General features: G+C 33.5%; 1 protein-coding gene across 1 annotated transcript in view; it reads right to left on the bottom strand.

Moving 5' to 3' along the window:
• Positions 1 to 517: 517 nt before the first annotated feature.
• The window catches only part of chinmo (Chronologically inappropriate morphogenesis), a 53,190-nt gene continuing 31,330 nt past the window's right edge, over positions 518 to 22,377 (bottom strand). The window contains exons 3-7 of the mRNA XM_090110631.1: positions 9,071 to 9,294; positions 6,430 to 6,752; positions 5,861 to 6,066; positions 5,345 to 5,536; positions 518 to 4,844 (exon numbers count right to left, since the gene is read on the bottom strand). Of these exons, the coding sequence (XP_089966757.1) occupies positions 4,624 to 4,844; positions 5,345 to 5,536; positions 5,861 to 6,066; positions 6,430 to 6,752; positions 9,071 to 9,294 (1,166 nt within the window). The 3' untranslated portion in view covers positions 518 to 4,623. The remainder of the gene's footprint in view (positions 4,845 to 5,344; positions 5,537 to 5,860; positions 6,067 to 6,429; positions 6,753 to 9,070; positions 9,295 to 22,377) is intronic.

The following is a 22,377-nucleotide window of genomic DNA, read 5'->3' as shown; positions in this document are numbered from 1 at the left end:
AAAAAATATATATCAAAATTTTGTCACGTAGAACTATAATTTTATTTAAATGCCATTATCGGTTCAAAATTAGTTATCTGCTCTGTTTATAAATTTTCAATTTAATTTATATTTTACTACGATAGTTATTTGAAACCACGCGACAAAATTTGTATCGAGTTCCCAACGCTTGATATACATGCCGGATCAATGATACGATGATTTTATAATCGAAGATCTAAGTGAGCATATAAATCACTTCACATGATAATCTAATAAATGTTAGATGTAAGATAATGTCAAATATTCATCGTCAAATTCGTTACAATAATCCGCGAGACGATACCGCGGCTAAAACTAGTGCAATCTTAAAATATAAAACACCAAAATCATTTCTAAATATCTGTCCAATGTGTGACTGTCAATTCCTTAATTTACTTAAAATTACAATAAACTTTAAACACGATGGACGGGTGTAACTTGTGGAGTAAAATAAAAAAGGAATAAAAGGGAGAAAAAAAACAAAAACAAAAAATAATAAATTTTGTTACATTTTTTTTAATTCGCAGAAACCTAACAAACAATAATTTTTCTCAATTCTCATTTCCTTAAAACATAGTAACATCTATGCAACACAAGAAATAACTGGGGAAAAAATAAATAAAAATTACGAAAAAAAAAATAGGTTTTATACTCCGTAGAGTGAAGTAGGTACGATTAGATTACGCTGTCGTCTCAGGGCCGATCTCTGTAACGTATTGCGTCGAAATGAGGTAGAACATCGATGAGATTATAATAACTAGCCTAATTAACACTTAAACTAATTAAAAACTATCAACTCAGCGTTTTTGACATTATCCGCAAGGTTTTCCGGGGCACACGCTGAGTTGAAAGCACTGACTACCTTTCAGAGATTCAATTTGCGATCTACATCAATTATCCTCAAACCGAACGCCCTAGACACCTTACATATACATTTTGTTTCAGACACGTTCAGTCCTACGCTATCCAACTATCAATGACACATAAATTCTGTTATCTCTACACTTTATTTAGTAACATTAATACTTCTGTGACGGGAGCATTTCACTTTGAATCCTGAGGTAGCAATTTGTACTTTTCATAAAATTCCCATTACGCTAAACCTAAGTATTTCATCATATAAAAATCTATTTAAAAGCTTAAAATTATTTTAATCCTCGAGGTAGATAAACTTATAGACTAATTTGGATTGTACTGTGATATTCGTTCAGCTAATGTTGTATTGTATATTTGTATTAATACAAATGTATGAATGCATATCGCAGGACAACCCATGTGACGGCAGAGGGTCACCATACCCGTAACAATCTTTGGCTTTACCATCACGACATATCGCGATTTATATACAATTAAAATAAACTTAAAACTATACCTTAATAACCCAAAATGGAGACAAAGTTTAAGCAAAATAAATGCAGCTTTGAGCTAGCGAGTTTTATCTATTGCACAGGAATGACAGAGGTAGATGTTATAAGGGTATTTCTTTTCAAATTTAACTGAACATAGAGGAATATTTATTGAAAATTATATACAATCAATTGCACTTAGGTAAAGGTGTTCTTTAAATTGATTCTTACGCGATGCACATTAGTCAAAATTGCATTAAAATCAATTACTAATGTGTATTATAATGATACAATGAAGTTTTTGTAACAATTTTCAATAAATACGAATCCTCAAAGCAATTCTTTTCAACTGTACGACTTAACCTTCTTGCTCAAACTTCAAAACCAAACATTAGCCAATATTCAACAAAACCTCAATACGAATTTACTTATAACTCATTTTCTATATTATTATCTCGCACTTGCATTAGAGATCGGCCTGAGGGAGGGGAGGATGCAAACATCGACTTATTTAAACCTTATCACATCAATTATATTACATCTAGCGCAGACATACGTCTACTTACATTAGATATAACAATGAGAAAACTTAATTTAATGTGATTTCAACTATCCAAACATTAGTAGTATACCGAACTTTGTACACAACAACAAAGGATGAAACTTCACAAAATGGTAAACAATAAAAAATTTACGTAATTGATATTTTGATCTTTTGTACTTGCACAAACCAGCGAATCCACATGTAAATCTATCGCAAATTAAGAACAAAATAAAAAGAATTAAAAGTGATGCATTAATGCAATTATCTTTTACATATCACAAAACATTAAATGTCAAAAGAAATCACATCTATGAATTTTAAATTCATAAGAAACAAACGAAAAAAACAGAATAATTACTCCTGCTACATAATATTTTTCAAATATAATTAAGGAAATTTAACAATTTAAGATTGATAGAAAACATGTCTTAACAATAGTACGCCTAACGTAAATGCCAAAAAAATATTAAAATGTATTTATTACAATAATAATCCAAAGATAAAAAAAATAAAAGGTCAAATTAATTCCCAATTTAGCCCAACTAGACAAGAACATTTATAAGAAAAAATGTTACAACTATCAAAAACCTAAAGTATACTTAGGCCTTTTATATGGACCATTGATTCTGAGGTGTAAACCATCTTGAAATATGTACACAAGTACCGAGAATTTCTATCGAAAAATCGGCGAGGTGGCCCATATAAATGACCTATGGTTATGACCGTTGTATACAAAGACATATGGCAATTCAAATAGTCTTCACGTTGAAGACTATCATTTTTAAAGTGCGTTGATTCATGTCTAGTTCATTTCTCAATCCAAACCAGAACCACGCAAAATGAAACCTTCCTTCGGTTCACATCCATATGATAATTTTTTATTTTTATTTATTGTTTTATTTCAAAGTTTGTCCGTTCCAATATCTACGCCAACATAACGTTCTACTAACGTTTTCATATCCAAATACATAAAAGATACTGCGACCTCCCATTGTACTCAAGGAATTTAGGCCACACTAGACACTTCTCCGCAATTTCAATCTACCGGTAGCTCATACGTTTCCTTTCAATAAACTATTTGACCAAGGAACAATTATTCACTGAGATAAAAATACAGATAAAATAGTAAGACTATAAAATACAAGATCAATTAAAAATATTGAAGTATAAATCTTTAAAGACCTCTAATTTGTAAAATAGCTTCTTTATGTTGTACAGGAAATAACAAAAAGGTACAAGAATGTTAATTTATCTTTGATTGTAGAGAACTATTCGAAAATATTTTCTTCTTAATATTTAAAGGACATTTATATAAGAATTTCTTATCTATACTGACACTAACAGGACTGAGTTAAGTGTTAATAGATGCTTAATACATTAAGGAAATCGAGGTAAACATTCAGATTCCAACTACACGACAACGGAACATATAATAAAATCACTGAGCCTTCATAAAGCGTTCTTCATAAAAATATTTATTGTAACCTAAAATATAAATATAATAAATATGAATGCAACTCATTCCTAAATATCAGGAACAACACACAGTTGCTACATTCACACGTAACAAAGAAAAAATATAAAATAAATAAATGTGAACTTAAAATTTGAGGATATTTGGCACTGTCCCATTTGCTTGATAATGCAGATACTAAGGTGTAGAGAGCCGGCGTCGCCCTCTCAATTATAATACACTAGCGACACCGGCCACCATATATTAAATATTTCAATCTCAACTGGTTGCACTTGAAATGACTAGCTATATAAAAAATAAGTGGCCTTCTAAATGCACTACGAAAACATTTAACGGAATGATAAAATCGACACCATCGCGTTAAAACATATAATATTTGGTCTCAATAGTAACACCCGAATAGGCGAGTTGAGAACGAACAAAATATAGGTAATACATTCACGCCTCCTAACTTACATGCAAACAAATTAACACGTCTTTACCTAACTACTTATGTCCCTAGGGCGAATTGTACTTTGTACAAACTAAAACCATGCACTGTACCGCACAAATCTGATTTCCCGCGTTCTGACATCGTTCGGATTACTTGACAGTGTGGCAAAAACTAAATTATCATAGAGCCTGTTCTATTGTATCACAGATGTGTTAAAATTATAAAACTTAACCCGGTTTTGCAGTCTATTGTTATGAATTATAGAATAAGAAAAATAATATAAAATAGAGATATAATTTGCCACAGCAACACGTCGACTGAGGTCACGGCGATATACATTCTCCTATTATTTACATACTAAGCCTATGACCGTCAGTCTCGACATCGATTCTAAGATTCCCTAGCTCAGTTTAATATAAAATAAGCTATATCATAACGACCGAGAGCTCAAAATAAACGTCTATAAAGGTAACTTCAATTCACAGTCAAATTAAGGTACGTAGCGTAGGGATGAAATAGGTACAAAATGTTCAAAACACGGTACCATAAAAAGGTGAACACTGAGCGACCACACAGCTACACGTGGAGATTAAATTAAGTAAATATTATCGCACATATTGAAAACATCTTAAAAAATTCTTAAGATCAATTTTGAGGTAGATTACTGTTACATAAATATGCATTAAACGAGGTATATTTATTGTACGCGTTAGGGACGCGGTCGGACGCCCTGAAGTGGGGTCGTCCGGACCGGTCGGAAAGAATAGAGGTAGATCGGTTGATAGTTTGGAATAACTCAAAGGGTTTACTGCGTGTGATTGGGTAGGGGGCCTTGAGGGAGGTGGGGGGTGACCTGGTGGCGATGTTCCCGCGCGATGTGGCGGCGCACGGTGTTGTTGCGCGTGAAGGTGCGCGAGCAGTGCGGGCACGGCACGCGGATGCCCTGGTGCCGCTGCCGGATGTGCGCGCGCAGGTTCGTCTCGTAGCCGTACAGTCTCTCGCAGTATGGACACTTTAGTTTCTTTCCTGGAATTGCATACGGTTGTGGTATAGAAAACAATGTGAAGTTTTAATATGAATATCATTCGCGTTTTGCCAAGAATATGGATATAAATACTGATTATGATCCGTAAAAAACACGTAATCCCAATACTGTCCTAATTATTTCACCAAACAAGTTAAAATAAAATAAAGAACTAATTGAAAATGTATAGTAAAGTAGATTTTACTCATCATTTCAAAACTATCATATCACTAAGATGAGATATTATGTTGACATGTGCATAGAGTCACTGTCATATCCAATTTGTCATTCTCCAAGCAAAGTTAATTTGTGTAACTTGTGTAAGGGCGTATTCAGAAAGAAAGCTTGAAACTTATAAGCGCTTATCGGCGCTTGTCATGTTCATATATTTTCCTGCGCGGGTTACCAGCACTGACAGGAATATATATGAACATGACAAGCGCCGATAAGCGCTTATAAGTTTCAAGCTTTCTTTCTGAATACGCCCTAAGGCATTGTTTACCGTCGGCAGTAGCGATTCCTCCAGACTTGCTAGTGATGATCTTCGTAGGCCAAATGTCGGGGCTGGGCTTGGGCGGAACAGGCGAGGTCTCATGCGGGTTGTCGTGGTAGTTGGTCGTGGATATCGGCACAACGGGCGGCGGCGAGTTGTTGTAGCCAGCTGCGTAGTCGTTCTCGCTTTTTATCCGTAAATCTGGAAATAAGAGGGGATTTTTTGAGATAATTGATTTATTATGGTATTTTTATAAATTTGAAAAGGTGAATATATTGTTTTAGATGTTACTTAGTGCACCAGTTTTTCTAAAGGTAAGGTTTTGTAAAGGTAATAAAGAAATCTAACAACACAATTCGCAAGAATTTTTTCTTTTTAAGAAATTATTTGCAGTCTCATAGATAAAACAAATAACAATTTAAGTAATTATTCTTATCAGAAGATTCAGCACACATAATTGCACTGTCATATATGGGAAAGACTTGCCAATTCAATATAAATGCCCAGTTTTACCTGTGACCTTACCTTCAGCGCCCTGGTCAGTCGGCAAGCGTTCCATATTTTCATCCTTAGCCGGAGCAGATCGTTCATAGCCATTGTTCTTGATCGGGTTGTTAACACTAGAGGTACAGTCGGGGGGGTTCTCTTCATATCTGGCACCCGCGCCAGGTGACGAGCGAGTATCCGGCTCGTCCGCCACACTACCACAGTGCGATGAAGATGAGCTTTGCCTGAAGACATTGATTAACATTTTAAAAGACAATGTAAATGTAAATAGGATAAAGAAGGTAGCTCGAATCTGAATGGCAATGATGCGTACATTCAATGTTCTTTTATTTCCTGAATAGAATTGCTATAGGGACTGAACCCCTTGCCTCACCCTATGAAGCGAATAAATTTATTGCTGATTCGAAGGATGTTTTGCTAAAGTTGCTCAAAGTAAAACACTGTCGTTTGTCTAGGAAAAAAGGCCAAGAAAGAGGTTCGTATTGTACTTCTGCATACGGCGTATATTCGGTAGAATATGGCTGAATAGTTTACAAAGGGATAATTCTGTTGACTTAAGATTTCCATAAAACGAAATGTCTCCTTACCTGTAATTCCTTGTAACAGGGCTGGCGGATGGCGACGGTTTCGGAGGCGGTGGTCTTCGATGCGACGACGAATGTATTGGCACGTGAGCAGGTGGTGCATACCGCCCCATCCCGCCACTGCCACCATGTATGGGTATTCCGTATTGAGTCATGATCGGTCCGAAGGATCCGCTATGAGGCTGCGGGGGCGCTGACTCCTGGACCTCACAGTTCACACCAGCTACTGGGCTCGTCTTCACGCGGGTCTGGTGACGCTCCCCGGACTGTTGGGTCTGTTGCTTCACCCAAGCGTCTTGGGACATCTCCATGGACAGGCCTTTGACCTACAAAAATTATACTTGGTTGAAGACTATAGCACGATAAGTTTGAAAAAGTGTACGTAGAGTATAGATTATAAATTAAAATTAAGGCATAATGAAAAATATTATAAAAAATGCAATTAATGAATCAGTTATTTTTAAAGACGTGATCGTAGAATGTCCAAAACATATGAGCTAATGATATAAAATCCATAATTATCACAATAAAACCCGAAATGTTACTATTTTCATTTATTGTCAACCGCATTCGTTACTAATATCTATGCTAATATTTAGGTCACGTTTTCCTAAAAAACTTACTTAACAAAAACCTTCATAGCCTGCTATTATGTAAATCATAAAACTCATGGTCGATTTTGGACCACCTAGTTTCCTTTCTTTGCCTTTAGGTCATTTGATACTCTATCGAGATAAGGGTAACGTTAATAACGTGTAATATTTCAGCCACTTGATATTCTTTATTATCCAACTAATATTATAAATGCGTTTTGTTGTTTTCTATTTTGATTGGTCAGTCGGATATATGTAGATCGTGTAAACTATTATTTTTAAAAGCTTTTAAATATCGGTTTAAAAATTAAAATGTTAGTTTCGAAAGCGGTTGAATATTTGAATGGATCTTGTATTTACCTTCAATCAAAACTATGTTATTAATAACACTTTGGTGCTCTAGTTTAAATTGTATGAATCTTTTATTTACTATCTAGCGATTACAAACGTAAATATTATCTACTATATTAGTGTAGATATTCATAACGTCATTATTTAATACTAGTGGTCCGCCCCGGCTTCGCCCGTGGTACATATTTCGCAATAAAAAGTAGCCTATGTCCTTTCTCGGGTATCAAAATATATCCATACCAAATTTCATGCAAATTGGTTCAGTAGTTTAGGCGTGATTGAGTAACAGACAGACAGACAGAGTTACTTTCGCATTTATAATATTAAGTATGGATTATTATTCACTTTATTTAATAAAAGCTCTCGTTAAAAGTTATTTCATGCGATATCTGGTTTTGTTAGCCAGTAACGTATTTTGTGAATTAAGCGATTTATATGCTGAAAATGTTAAAATGGCCTTGGAAAGTGTTTCGAAATTATAATTACTGGTAATTAAAAGCAGGTTGGGGTAGGTAGGTTTATAGATATACATTTATTCTAAGTGGTTATGCGATCATGTAATTATATCATAGGTCTTTATTATGTATCTAATTTTATTACTATGTTCACCTGTCCTGCTTTACTGACGATAATAAAGAAATTAATAATGGTAATTGTTAATAGCTATTTAGGTAACTATTTATTTAAAACTTAATATTAGAAAACAATGTGATGCTGATAAAAATCGTTTGGTATGTCTACTTAAAGATTAAGAACGATTAATTTTAAATCCATATCTACTAATATTATAAATGCGAAAGTAACTCTGTCTGTCTGTCTGTTACTCAATCACGCCTGAACTACTGAACCAATTTGCATGAAATTTGGTATAGATATATTTGATACCCGAAAAAGGACATAGGATAGGTTTTATTCCGGAAATCCTACGGGAACGGATTTTTCTCTGAAAACGCGGGCGAAGCCGCGGGCGGAAAGCTAGTAAAAAATAAAATGTAGTATCACCTAATTCCTAAACGATTGGTTAGAATAAGGCTGGAATAATCGGAATAATTTTAAACCAAACTACTTTATAAGGTAAAGGATGTGAGCAAATAGGGGTGGAAAATTAGGCCTTACATTTCTCAGATCTTTAAAAACTGACACGGATAGAATAAAGGTGATGAGCTGACTACTTTCCGTATCATTAAGCCTTAGGCAATTACTTTTGATTTTAAAGTGTATTTTCTGCATTGTTCATGTTCATCATCATCATTGATACGTAATGTTTATTTTTAGTTAAAGATTAAGTTAAATATTCTTCGACCTACTAATATTTCTAAATATATGAGATGTTTGTTGCTTGAATACAAAGGTTCTACATTAACAAAATTACGCTCAAGAATATTAATCAAGCTATTGTAACAATACCCATAAAGCGATTATTTAATACTTCCAATTGCAAATTTGTTAACTTCTTCCTCTAACCTAATCCATTTTTTTTAATCATTGGACTGTTAGCTATACTATCATTATTTATCACAAGTATGTTGGATGCGTTCTTGTCATCTATCTAGAATATAGGTACAATATAAACATCCTTATTTTTAAGGGCACATACCTGTTCTTGTTATAACTACTGGGTACATCTAGCAGTCTACAATCTATCGGTTTATCTTTGTATACGTACGCACCTCTAAACTATGCATTAGTTAGTGGCTGACCTGTAAATTCTCGCCGCTCTTAAGAAAGCTGGAGAGGGCATCCTGGCTGACATGCACCTCGCCCTTATACATGAACTCCAAGAGGGCCTGCATGTTGTCCGCCGTGGTGGCTTCGAGAATGACGTAGCAGGCGCCCGCATGGCTAGGCGGGGCTGTGTCGAATAGCTCTTGGAAGTGCTTACTGCAAGCTGCCAGGATAACCTTGTGTGCTTTGAACTGGCGTCCTGGAACAAGGAATGAATTGGTTAAAACTAGACTATTTGATGCCGCAGTTAGTAGTGTATTGTTTTTTGGTTTAACTTTAGGGCCGATTTTTCAATGCTTGGATAAAATTTATTCGTCGAATAATGTATAAAACTACCATTTTAAAAACGTATTCTAATTGCCCGTATTTGACAGTTTACGTGACATTTTAATATTATCGTGTAATACTTTATTGGACGGATAAGTTTTATCCAAGCATTGAAAAATCGGCCCTAAGTACAACGTCACCTACTACTATCCTGTAATCCTGTCCAATAATTACGAATATACTATCATTAACACGAAATTTAATAGGATAGATGTTTGTAAATTTTTCACACAAAAGGTGGGGCTCGGTTTCGGGTGAAATATGGCAAATGATATCAGATTATAGCCTGGATTAACAACAAGGCTTCTTTTCATACATAAACCACTAGTTGAATACGTAGAGTATTTTGTTTATTAAAACTGGAAGCCAAAAAACGTATAAATAACAAAAATGTCTACAAATAGGTATATGTAGGTATTTCGATTCTAATTAATGTATAGAAAATCTCAATTTGAATAACATCAAACTCCAGTTCAATATTAAAAAATATGGAAATGCCAGGTCAAAATTTGGCGACATAAATAAACCCATATAATAAACTAGCTTCCGCCCACAACTTGTACGTGCTTCCCTGTTTTTCCCTGTTCCCGCAAGAATTTCGGGAAATCCTTTCTTAGCGGGTGCCTACGGCTTAACATCTACCTGCATGCCAAATTTCAGCCCGATACGTCCAGTGGTTTGGGCTGTGCGTTGATAGATCACTATATTGTCCTATTATTATAATTTTGTAAAATTTAGTAATAAATATAACTTAATTGCACATTACCCAACGTAAGTACGCATAAAACCTTGAACATTAATTACCACTGTTTACGTATTTACATTTAAATTATTGGTAATAAAAATTAGGCAATGTATTAAAAACTAAAGATATCGCCCCAAAAGATTATGGTATCAATTATTTGTTCCTTTACCCTTTTATAGGAACTGTAGTTTATCCAATAAACTAAAATAAATCTACTCTAATATTATAAATTGGTTTTATTTTACTTTTTTATTATGATTTAACTCAAAAACTGGGTACACTAACAGAGTGTATTTTTTACCCTCAGGTCACCTGACAAGGGGATGTAAATAAAATTTCTTTTTAATTCAATGAGAAAAGTAGACAATAAATCGGAAAAAGTAGCCGTAGGTAAAATGAATCTTAGCGACGCGACGTTTAAGAGGAAAAATCAAACACACTTTTTCACTAATTAGTATGGATTTATTTTGGTACCAAGTCCGAAAAATCATCCGCCGATAGTCGGTACGCTAATGTTACGGATGTATAGTTGTCCCTCCAGAGATACAGCATCGGAAGAAAGGGTTAGGGATTACCCTCGTCCCCTCGTCATGTAACTCCTTAATAATTAATATATTATGCTGCAAGGATGTTCTTATCTATACTAATATTATAAAGAGGAAAGGTTTGTTATGTATGTATGGTTTTCACGCATAAACTACTGGACCGATTTCAAAAATTCTTTCACCATTAGAAAGCTGCATCTTCACTGAGCAACATAGGCTATATTGCATTTTCAAAAAAAATAGAGATACTTACTTACCAAAAAATGCAATAATGTAACCCAAGGCGTAAAACATTCCTTAATACAAATTCTGTCATCGCGTGCGCTGCGGAATCTATTCCTTGAAGTACGAGGATGGTTCTTATGAAAAAAAACGTAAGCATGTAGGTACCACGGGCGAAGCCGGGGCGGACCGCTAGTAGTACGTCCAAAGCACGAGAACTGCGTATAATCTACATGTATTATATTAATACGCATTGTATTTTAGCATGTACCCTCCGTTTTACAAGATGATGCATAACGTATCGTAACTTTTCCCTATTTAAAAGTGCGATCATTGATAAATATTAAGGGACTCCATAAAAATGGTGATTATTGTACTCTTCTTACGAGAAAAACATTCGTTTGATAGGTAGGTAACAGTTTAAACACTAATTGAAAAGAAGTAAAATTAACTGAAAATTAAATGATCATTAAGAACTAAGTTAGAAATGGATAACGGTTCATGAAAGAAAGACAAGGAGGTAACTCAAACTTAAAACGAATCGGGTGAAGCAACACTCATTTAAACAGTATGAAACCCTGAATTCTTACGTCTTAATAACCTTACCAATCGTCACACATAGTCCGTTTTCTTATGGGAAAAGGTATACATTTTTGAGTAAAGCAATGCCATTTGGTACGAATGTTGTACTCGTCCACCTAAGCCCAAATCGCCTGGTAGCCAGTGTCTACTCCCCGGCAGAAGGGAGGGAGGGGGGGTTATAGAACAGAGCGCCTGGCGGTCGGAAAAAAAATTCTGGCGGATTCATTTGGCCTTTTGAGTCGAGTTTGGTGTCGTTATCAGGTAACTAGATGATGCCCGATTCATTCCCCATACCAGTTTTTTAGGGTTCCGTAGCAAAATATGTCACAATCTTTAAAATAATTAACTTTTGGCAGTGGCAAAATCCAAACAAACCAGTATATTTTTATATTTTTGTATCAAACTTGGTTTATAAAAAAATACTGTCTTAAAGGCCATTTCATGCAGATTATAAAAACATTAACATGTAACATATATCTTACCATTTTCAATGTGAAATAAATTATAGAAAGTACAGGAACGTTCGTCAGCGCAGCGTAGGGGACGGCTAATAGACCCGAAAAATAAGCAATAACATAAAACAAAGACCAGTCAAGTGCGAGTCTGACTCGCCCATCGAGTGTTTCGTACTTATTTGTCCTATACCATGTTATCTTGTCTGGTAGGACCTGGTTAACTGATACACACACACTTTCGTCTTTATAATATTAGTGTGATTTTTAATCATCTTTAAATTATAAACGAAGTCAGGTAACATTGTTAAAAATAAATATATATAATAATAGAACGTTTTTGTATTAATAATAATGGCAACCACCTCCACAATTACATAATTCGGTACATTTGAGCTGGCGTATAAAACACTTCAATCTGGAATTGCAAGATTTCAAGCACCGACATCTTATCAATTCAAAGCTTCTCTTTTCTTTGTATTTCAGATGGGCAAGGAACATTTTGATTATTTTAGGTCCCTAAATATATACAGCCTGTAAAACTGCCCTTAAGGTGTGTTGTTTAAGGGCAGCTTCTGTGGGAGGCAAATTTTCGTTTTGCTTGTCCGTTTTTGTTAAAATTTGTTTGCGACCCTCATTTACTGTCACAGCGGGGTACAATGTGAAAAACAAACATGTACTTATAATAATTATAAAAAAAATATAAGTTCTGGATAAGAGTATCCTTAAAATACCGTGACCGTCCTTACCTATCATGCATTGTAATCACAAACTTTTCAATTTCACTGTCTGCATATTTGCCACTGTAAAGTGCTTCAAATCCTCGTGTGACATTCGGATATGCCTTCCATACCTCAAATGCAGGTGTACCTATAGTTCTTTTAGACCTTCTAGCTTTGGAACACACGATATAGTAGTAGTAGCCAAAATAATGTTAAGAACAGTCGACAGATATGGCTAGTACAGAATATCATGTATTCCAAGCTAGAAGGTCTAAAAGAACTATAGGTACACCTGCATTTGAGGTATGGAAGGCATATCCGAATGTCACACGAGGATTAGAAGCACTTTACAGTGGAAAATATGCAGACAGTGAAATTGAAAAGTTTGTGATTACAATGCATGATAGGTAAGGACGGTCACGGTATTTTAAGGATACTCTTATCCAGAACTTATATTTTTTTTATAATTATTATAAGTACATGTTTGTTTTTCACATTGTACCCCGCTGTGACAGTAAATGAGGGTCGCAAACAAATTTTAACAAAAACGGACAGGCAAATCGAAAATTTGCCTCCCACAGAAGCTGCCCTTAAACAACACACCTTAAGGGCAGTTTTACAGGCTGTATATATTTAGGGACCTAAAATAATCAAAATGTTCCTTGCCCATCTGAAATACAAAGAAAAGAGAAGCTTTGAATTGATAAGATGTCGGTGCGTGAAATCTTGCAATTCCAGATTGAAGTGTTTTATACGCCAGCTCAAATGTACCGAATTATGTAATTGTGGAGGTGGTTGTCATTATTATTAATACAAAAACGTTCTATTATTATATATCTTTATTTTTAACAATGTTACCTGACTTCGTTTATAATTTAAAGATGATTAAAAATCACACTAATATTATAAAGACGAAAGTGTGTGTGTATCAGTTAACCAGGTCCTACCAGACAAGATAACATGGTATAGGACAAATAAGTACGAAACACTCGATGGGCGAGTCAGACTCGCACTTGACTGGTCTTTGTTTTATGTTATTGCTTATTTTTCGGGTCTATTAGCCGTCCCCTACGCTGCGCTGACGAACGTTCCTGTACTTTCTATAATTTATTTCACATTGAAAATGGTAAGATATATGTTACATGTTAATGTTTTTGTAATCTGCATGAAATGGCCTTTCAGACAGTATTTTTTTATAAACCAAGTTTGATACAAAAATATAAAAATATACTGGTTTGTTTGGATTTTGCCACTGCCAAAAGTTAATTATTTTAAAGATTGTGACATATTTTGCTAGGGAACCCTAAAAACTGGTATGGGGAATGAATCGGGCATCATCTAGTTACCTGATAACGACACCAAACTCGACTCAAAAGGCCAAATGAATCCGCCAGAATTTTTTTTCCGACCGCCGGGCGCTCTGTTCTATAACCCCCCCTCCCTCCCTTCTGCCGGGGAGTAGACACTGGCTACCAGGCGATTTGGGCTTAGGTGGACGAGTACAACATTCGTACCAAATGGCATTGCTTTACTCAAAAATGTATACCTTTCCATACAAGCATGCCCATAAGAAAACGGACTAACAATAATACATGCAATGATAACACTGGTACATCTGTTCGTGACGTCATACCTGCCGAATAGCGCGGAACACAGTGTAACCTTGGACCTACGGAGTGTTAAGCCGACTATACTAATGCGATTTGACGGTTGAAGGCGACTTTTCGAACGCATAAATCGAAAATATGTGGATACGCATAATACATATCATACTTATCTTTACCTGAATAGGTAGAAAACACAGTAATAATATTATTAAGGGCCGATTTTTCAATTCTTGGTTAAAATTTATCTGTCCAATAAAGTATTACACGAACATTTTAAAATGTCACATACCGACAACTAGAATACATTTTTGAAATGGTAGTTTAATACGTTATTCGATGAATAAGTTTTAACTTAGGATTGAAAAATTAGCCCTAAATAGAGCATACTTTACGTGGTATCTCAATAAAATATGGAACTCTTATAATAGGCCAAAGTAATAGTAGTAGTAGTATAAGTATAAAGCCAAAGGTAATGCATATAGGTAGACAAACTTAGGTAAAACCATTGTTTTGGAACGAAAGTAAAGACAGGAAAGGGTTAGAAGAGTCCTTGATAAATTAATTATTCATACACATGTTGTTGATGTTTCGATTTACATAATATTATCTTATAGGTTAAGATTATTTATCTTTACATAATTGTTTTGATGTGAAATAAATATTTATGTGAGGAAGTCAGTTGTGGCGATAATAATTTATTACTGATAAACAAATCGTTTCTAATGAAGTGAATCAAGGAAATTTCCTCTTAGGTTGTAGGGTGAATTTGACAAATTTTACAGATCGATGATTTTCAGATGAACGATTGGTGAATCAGCCTGATGATGTCTGCAAAAGGGGAGTTTTATTTTACTATTACTGGACTTACTATTAAGGAGACGATGTATTATGTAGTAACCATTTTAATCTAATTATTGATATACTGTTGAGACGAATTAAGGCATTTGGTATAAGTCGTTTAGAATACATGTTATTTGTTCTTTTTGCTTTCTAATGGATTAACTATCTGAAAAACTATTGAAAGAAATTCAGAAAACTAAATTATTCCTGCGAGACGTTAGCTATATTTTTCTGTTGTTTTATCCGGGTCACTTATTTAAAAGATCAAAGGTGGGTGGCTTGATGGTACTTGAAGTAAACTAGTTAAATAAAAGTTAATGAATTTAAAACATACGTTTACCTTCATTCCATTATATCAATATAACTTTTAGATAGAATATTGGTTTAAGTTTTGCATTAAATTAAATATTTATAAATTTTACAAATAAATAAATGGCTATAGACTCTAGTGTGTAAACGGCCTAAACGAGCGATATGCAAGTATTCCGCTTCTAGCTACGTACTTGTATTCAATACACGGGCTGTTAAGGACAAATACCTATTTCCTTCTACAGTTAATACATATATTTATCCTTAGATCATTAACTAATGGATAACACACGCAGGCGTTTCCCCTTTTGCCGAGGTATAAGATTATTCGAATCGAAAAATCTTATGCTTTCATAAAAACTACTTGCGTAATCGATTACGAACACTCTGCGTATTCGTAAAACATCGAAAGGACGTCTGCGAGTGCTCCGCTAAAAATGCCGTTTTGCACTGTCAAGTCTTGCAGAAGCAATTCAAACATGTCGAATATTAAAAAAGATGGAATAACCTTTCATTTGTGTATATTTTTTTATTTTTTTAACGTACATTTCTAATTAAATGCAATTTCTAATAATCGTCGATGTATCGTTTAGCGATATGATCAAGACAAATAATCGAGTCATGTGTGTACTCGATCATTGATGCGGCCTCACGAGACTATCATGGAAAGAAAATATACAAATTTAATCTTTATGAACTAAGAGATAAAGTTGAATTTAGAACGCGATATTGAACCGCACTCCCCACGAGACTATAAAGTGATGTAGCGAGACTATCTTGAAGAGAAAATATACAAATTTAATCTTTATGAACTAAGCGATAAAGTTGAATTTAGAACGCGATATTGAACCGCACTCCCCACGAGACTATAAAGTGATGTAGCGAGACTATCTTGAAGAGAAATTCAAATTTAATCTTTATGAACTTAGTGATAGAGTTGAATTTAAAAACTCGTCGCTTAAAAGGTCGTAAATTTTTACGACTTTCTTAGTGACGGAATGCTTTTAACTTGAACGTCGATAAAAAAATATTTTTCTAAGTATAATTTGAAATGAGATGATAATTAAACTTTATTATATTAAAATTTTACACAACTGCATAAAAAGGAGTATAATGTTTATTTTGTAAGTCTTGTATATATTTATTAAAATTTACGCTCGGTTACTTTTAACTGGCAGAACATTTTAATGGTACGGAACCCTTCGTGCGCGAGTCCGACTCGCATTTAGCCGTTTTTTTTTTTGTAATGTTAATCTTGTAACCTTTCTATTATGTAATCTATACTAATATTATAAAGCTGAAGAGTTTGTTTGTTTGTTTGTTTGTTTGAACGCGCTATTCTCGGGAACTACTGGTCCGATTTGAAAAATTCTTTCGGTGTTAGATAGCCCATTTATCGAGGAAGGTATATATCATCACGCTACGACCAACAAGAGTGGAGCCACGGGGGTGAAACCGCGCGGAGCAGCTACTTTGTTTATATGTATGTACGAATATTGCGTATATTTCAGATTTACAAAAAATCCTGCTTTAAGGCTAAGGTGGATTGAATGCTGTGGGAGAAAATCAGAATGGACACCTCGGTACAGAAATAATAAAAATTTCTTAACCGATATTTATTTTATTGAATATAATATGTGATGTGTTGAATAAATACATATTCAAATACAAATAAAATGGCGTTTTATTGTTTTTTCGTATGCATATAATAATGATGAAAACGTTACAAATGACCTGTGTAGTATTTTTTATGAATATAATATTAATGTTATTTCTAATTTCAACAAAATTATTATTTTTGTAATATCGATATGGTTATATCCCTTTAGAGCGATTGTATTATTACGTATATGTATAGAGATTTTACTGTGTAATCGATGTATGTGTGCAAAAACATGCTAGTCTGTCCATTTTGTAATAGTTTGAGTTTGTAAAGACACAAATTATTTTTGTGAATGTGTGATTGTGTTTCAAAGTGTGAGTTACCCTCCCCGCACCAAAACCGGCAGAAAGTTTAGTTAGAACATTTGCCAGCGTGCTCCATCCATTACTTAATGATCTAAGTATTTATCATACGATTTATGGTCAAATTTTCTTTAACGCATGAGGATGTAGAAACATTTTAATCTCTAATTAGTGAATACCTATTGTTATACGTCATCCAAAATAGCAATAATTGTTAAATAACAATTAAACTACATATTCCTTATTAAACCCTTCAAAGATAATTTAATAATAATTTATTAATTTCTAACTTGTATACTTTTCCCCAATTACAGATTAAATTACAACAAATAATAACCATGTTAAATGCAAATAAATTAAAACAAATGTAAGAAGTGCACACATTTAAAACAGACAGTCAATCCCGATTCCTGTTCTTAGATTATAACCCCTTATGACTTATCCGATATTAAAATCGAGTTGTTAGTACCTACATGCGTCATGTTTTGAGTCATGATACGGTTTCAAACGTATCATGACTGAAAACTCTTGAGGCATTACTTTTATTTATCGTATAGTACAATGCAATTTAGGTACTACAATATAATGCAAGGCAGAGACTGGAATTAAAGAATGATGAACTGATGAACATTAAGATAAATACCCATGTAGTTAAATTACTTAATGATCCAAAATATTGCGTAGCTGTTCTAACTTCGATCTGAACATCATACAGGCCGTTAGTTGATCAGGGTCTTGTAATACAGAAGCTATGCAATTAAATGGATGATTGAACTAATTGGCTGCATGCTGCAATCATAATACGATGAGCTTTTGCTTTGGTAATTAATCATCAAGAATAAGGATAAAACTCAAAATTCGTAGAATGTTATTATAAATTGCGTCCAAAACTTATCGAAATTCGTAAAACTAAAATAAAATTTTCACATATTCTTTTGTATATAATAAATATATCTTTAATAAAAATCATAAACTATATTTACACAAATATGTATTTCCAATAACTTAAATTTATTCCAACAACAATTATATTCGATTCAAATCAATGAATTCGCTCCACAAAACGACGTATACCAACATAAATAATTTTGCATGTAATCCTTAATAGAATTTCTTATTTATTGCAGAAATTAGAATAATGGCCGTGTTTTTATGCAGGAAACGAAAGCTATTGATATATTTTTTACTTCCCGACCTTGTTTTATAGCACCTTTTGTAAATGTCAATAACCTTTGGACCTTTCATTCAGACGGAAGTTAGAGTTTATCAAATAAATATTTTAGCGTATTATTCTCCGCCAATCAAAGTTCATTCATGATGCAAATCTTTATTTATTGCCAATTTGCTATGCGAATGTGCTTAATTTCTGTGTATTGAGTTATATATTTAGATTCTAAGCATCGCAGTGAATAAATAGATAGAAACGTTATGTATTGAACACTTTTAGTTACATGAGTTTTGAACGTAAAGGTTGAATGCTCGAACTTATTTTTAAACTTGCAAAAATTGTATATCTATTTTTTAATCTATATACGCTTATAAAATTCATGTATAATCTTTACACGGGTTTACTCTAGTTAAACAGTCACTTTTCGAAATAAATAAGGTTGTAAATGATTGTAAAAACATTGCTAATATGAGTAACAAACATACAAATATCCAATCGTTTACAGTTTACTTCATCCTAATATTAGTATGGCAGAATTCAGCAGATCATTTTATGGCAGAATTCAGCAGATCATTTTGTTTTAATCATAGCAAAGACCGCCTCCTCGGTACAGTGGTTGACGCGTGAGCGTAACACCGAAGGGTCCTGGGTTCGATTCCCGGTGGAGAAGAAGAAAAAAAAATGTCTCGGTCTGGTAGGACACAGTTACTGGTAGGACACGCTGATCACCTACTTGTCCCTAAAGACAATCGATCAGTGAAACAGATGTATAATGCATCTGCTCCTTACCCCACTAGGGGACATGGGATTCACTTTTTTTTTCATAGCAAAAAGCTATAAAAACTCCATAACTACAGTAATTTACATAAAAACTACATTGAAAGTAACGAAATATCAATACAAAGTATTATATGTATTTAACAATCACGTGTAGGAAAACGTGAATAGTGTTGCGAGGACACCAAGTCTTGATACTTGCGTTAATTTAAAGCCAAGTGTAGATAGGTAATAGGTTAGTGACAACGTAAGCATATCTTTCTGGCTCAGTATTTTTGTATGGCAATACACATGGACGTATAAAAAAAGACGGACGCCGTATTACGAACAAACAACGTGAAGCCACCATAGTAAGCTAGCGATCGTGTAAAGACAATAAACACGCACACACTCTCACCATAGTAAGCTAGTCGGCCGCCATTACGTCGTGAACTACCGACTGATTAACTGCGTCACTGTTTCACAAAAAATATTTAAAATGCCGTCTTGCGTGGTTAAATGGTGTCGCAACAGTACAATTTTAAATAACTAAACACAAGGGATTACATTCCACAGGGAAGCAAGTTATTTCTTTTATGTTTTAATTACAAAATTATTACGACAAAATTTATAGAAAAAAATACAGCCGCCATTGTCATCAGGACAGCTGTTGCCATGGCAACATGGCACACACACATGGATGTTTCGCCGCCATTACTAGGCTTCACTCAATGTTTAGGCGATATACCGTCCGTCTTTTTTTATACGTCCATGGCAATACATTCTTAAAATATAACTTATATTAAGTATATTTGAAACTAGGTAAAATATATAATATTTATGTATCATTAGCCGTAAATTATAAGTAAAATTACTTAGGTATTTATATTCTTATTCATTCACAAAAAAATAGATTATATCATAAATCATAATGCAATACAATAAATTAAATATATTTGACGGGAAAAATACAAAACACAAGTTATTAATACCGATAAAATGAGCAATAAAAAAAATTACTGTAAACAACAACTAAGAAACACGTTTATTGTACCTATTTATTTGCTGATAATTATGTTTATTTACAACTGCGTTTTCTAATTCCAATTTAAAGTATTGTTTCATTTTTATATAGTACGAATATTAATGAACTTAAAAAAATCCACAATATAACTGCTTAAAAGAGAAGCCTATTAAAATAAGAAAATTTATCAGTTTATGCACCATAGATTTTCTAAATCACAAAAAAGTCTAGACTGACTTAAGTTTACGCAAGTGACAATCGTATTAAGCTTACATACAACAATTACAGGTTAGAAACGTGCATATAACGACCTAATAAACGATTAAAAAAATAATAAAATTCAAATATAAAATCCAAAGGTCTTATTCAAGGCTTCGGCTTGACCTAGAATAGTTTCACAGTTATTTTTAATTGGCGCTTAGAATCACGTGTGTAGTATTGTATACTAAATTTATTCTATTTCCTCATAATAATAATTATTTTTTTGCACAATATATTTTATGCCTATTAAGTTACTTATATTAATTTTTTATCAATTTCATTATTTCGTTAATTTATTCATAACTTACTTTTTTGTGCATAAATAATAAATATTAAATAATATTATAATTAATTAAGTACCTACCATTTTTTTTATCTAGCTAAATATTTTTTTAAGATGAACATTAAACTTTTAGCAATTCATCTCTGTAATAAAAAATGTAACAATTACAATTCACTATTAAGTTTATCCATTAGATTAACTATTATATAATTTTAGTCAACTACATACATCGATATAGTAATAAATTTAATTTATTATAATTGCATATCTCATAAATATTCGAGTATTATCAAAGACTTACAAAATAATACATGTCACAAAATCTCACGTGCCTTATCTTGCCCTCTAGTTTATAACCAAAAAAAAACATTTTAAATATAAAAAATACGCATAATTCAGAAGATGTCCTTGCGTTATGCGCCTTTTTACTTAAACGCATCTTCTAACATTGCAACACCAATGAGGAAATGGTATGACATTGGTCACAGCTTGCAACATCGACATTGACCCCATTTAGAGACCTACTAACTTTTATCTAACAGTTATTTATGTTATATGAGTATTACCCATTTATTGTCTTCAAAACACAACGTTTCAAAACGTTAGATGAGGACCGTTTTGTAGACCTTCATTTGTCATATTGTGTACTGTTAGTCTTAATAAATAAATAAATATTATAGAGACAGACATTATTACACAAATCGACCTAGTCCCACAGTAAGCTCAATTTAAGGCTTGTGTTGTGGGTACTAGGCGACGATAAATATAATATTTAATAAATACATATATATATAGATAATAACACCCAGACCCAAGAACAAATAATTGAGTTCATCACACAAATATTTGCCCTGAGTGACCTGACCGGGGATCGAACTCAGTAGGCAGTAGGCAGTTACTTTACCACTGCGCCAACCGCGTCGTCATAGTTACTACGTCGTAATAGTTAATATGGTATCGATGTTTCAGTTAAGTATCGGTCTAATACTTATTGTTTGCTCAACGAATATGAAACGTATGCTATTTTTAATGTTTTTTAAAGCTATAGAACATTTTAGATGGTTACACAAGGAAAAAAAAACATCACCTAACACGATACGCACTTAACCATTTTTTTAAACAAAAATAGATGTTTCACATGAATAATTTTCTTATTTCTAAATGCATAATTTTCGCATTTGTAACCTAATATTTAACTATTCATGACCTTTAATAATAATTTAGCCGAACTAATGCAATCCTTTAACCGCATTGTATCAAAACTGTGTCCTTCACGCATATATAAATGACATTAAATTCAAAACCAACAAGCCGTGTATTTAGGACAGAGAATTTATTAAATGTTTATATACTTAGTAACAAGATTGAGATTCTGCAAGAGAGCAGTGGTAGCTCAGTGGTGAGACCTCGGACTTCGAATCGATAAATTCGTGAGGAAACCGACATGTCGAAGAATTAAAAAGTTCGACGACAT

This window comes from Colias eurytheme, chromosome 2 (assembly GCF_061535395.1).
Source record: "Colias eurytheme isolate Ceu_HAF_F1 chromosome 2, ilColEury1 Martin Lab GWU primary, whole genome shotgun sequence".
Lineage (NCBI taxonomy): Eukaryota > Metazoa > Arthropoda > Insecta > Lepidoptera > Pieridae > Colias > Colias eurytheme.
The sequence above is the reverse complement of the archived record's forward strand: the minus strand, read 5'-3'. Positions and strand labels throughout refer to the sequence as shown.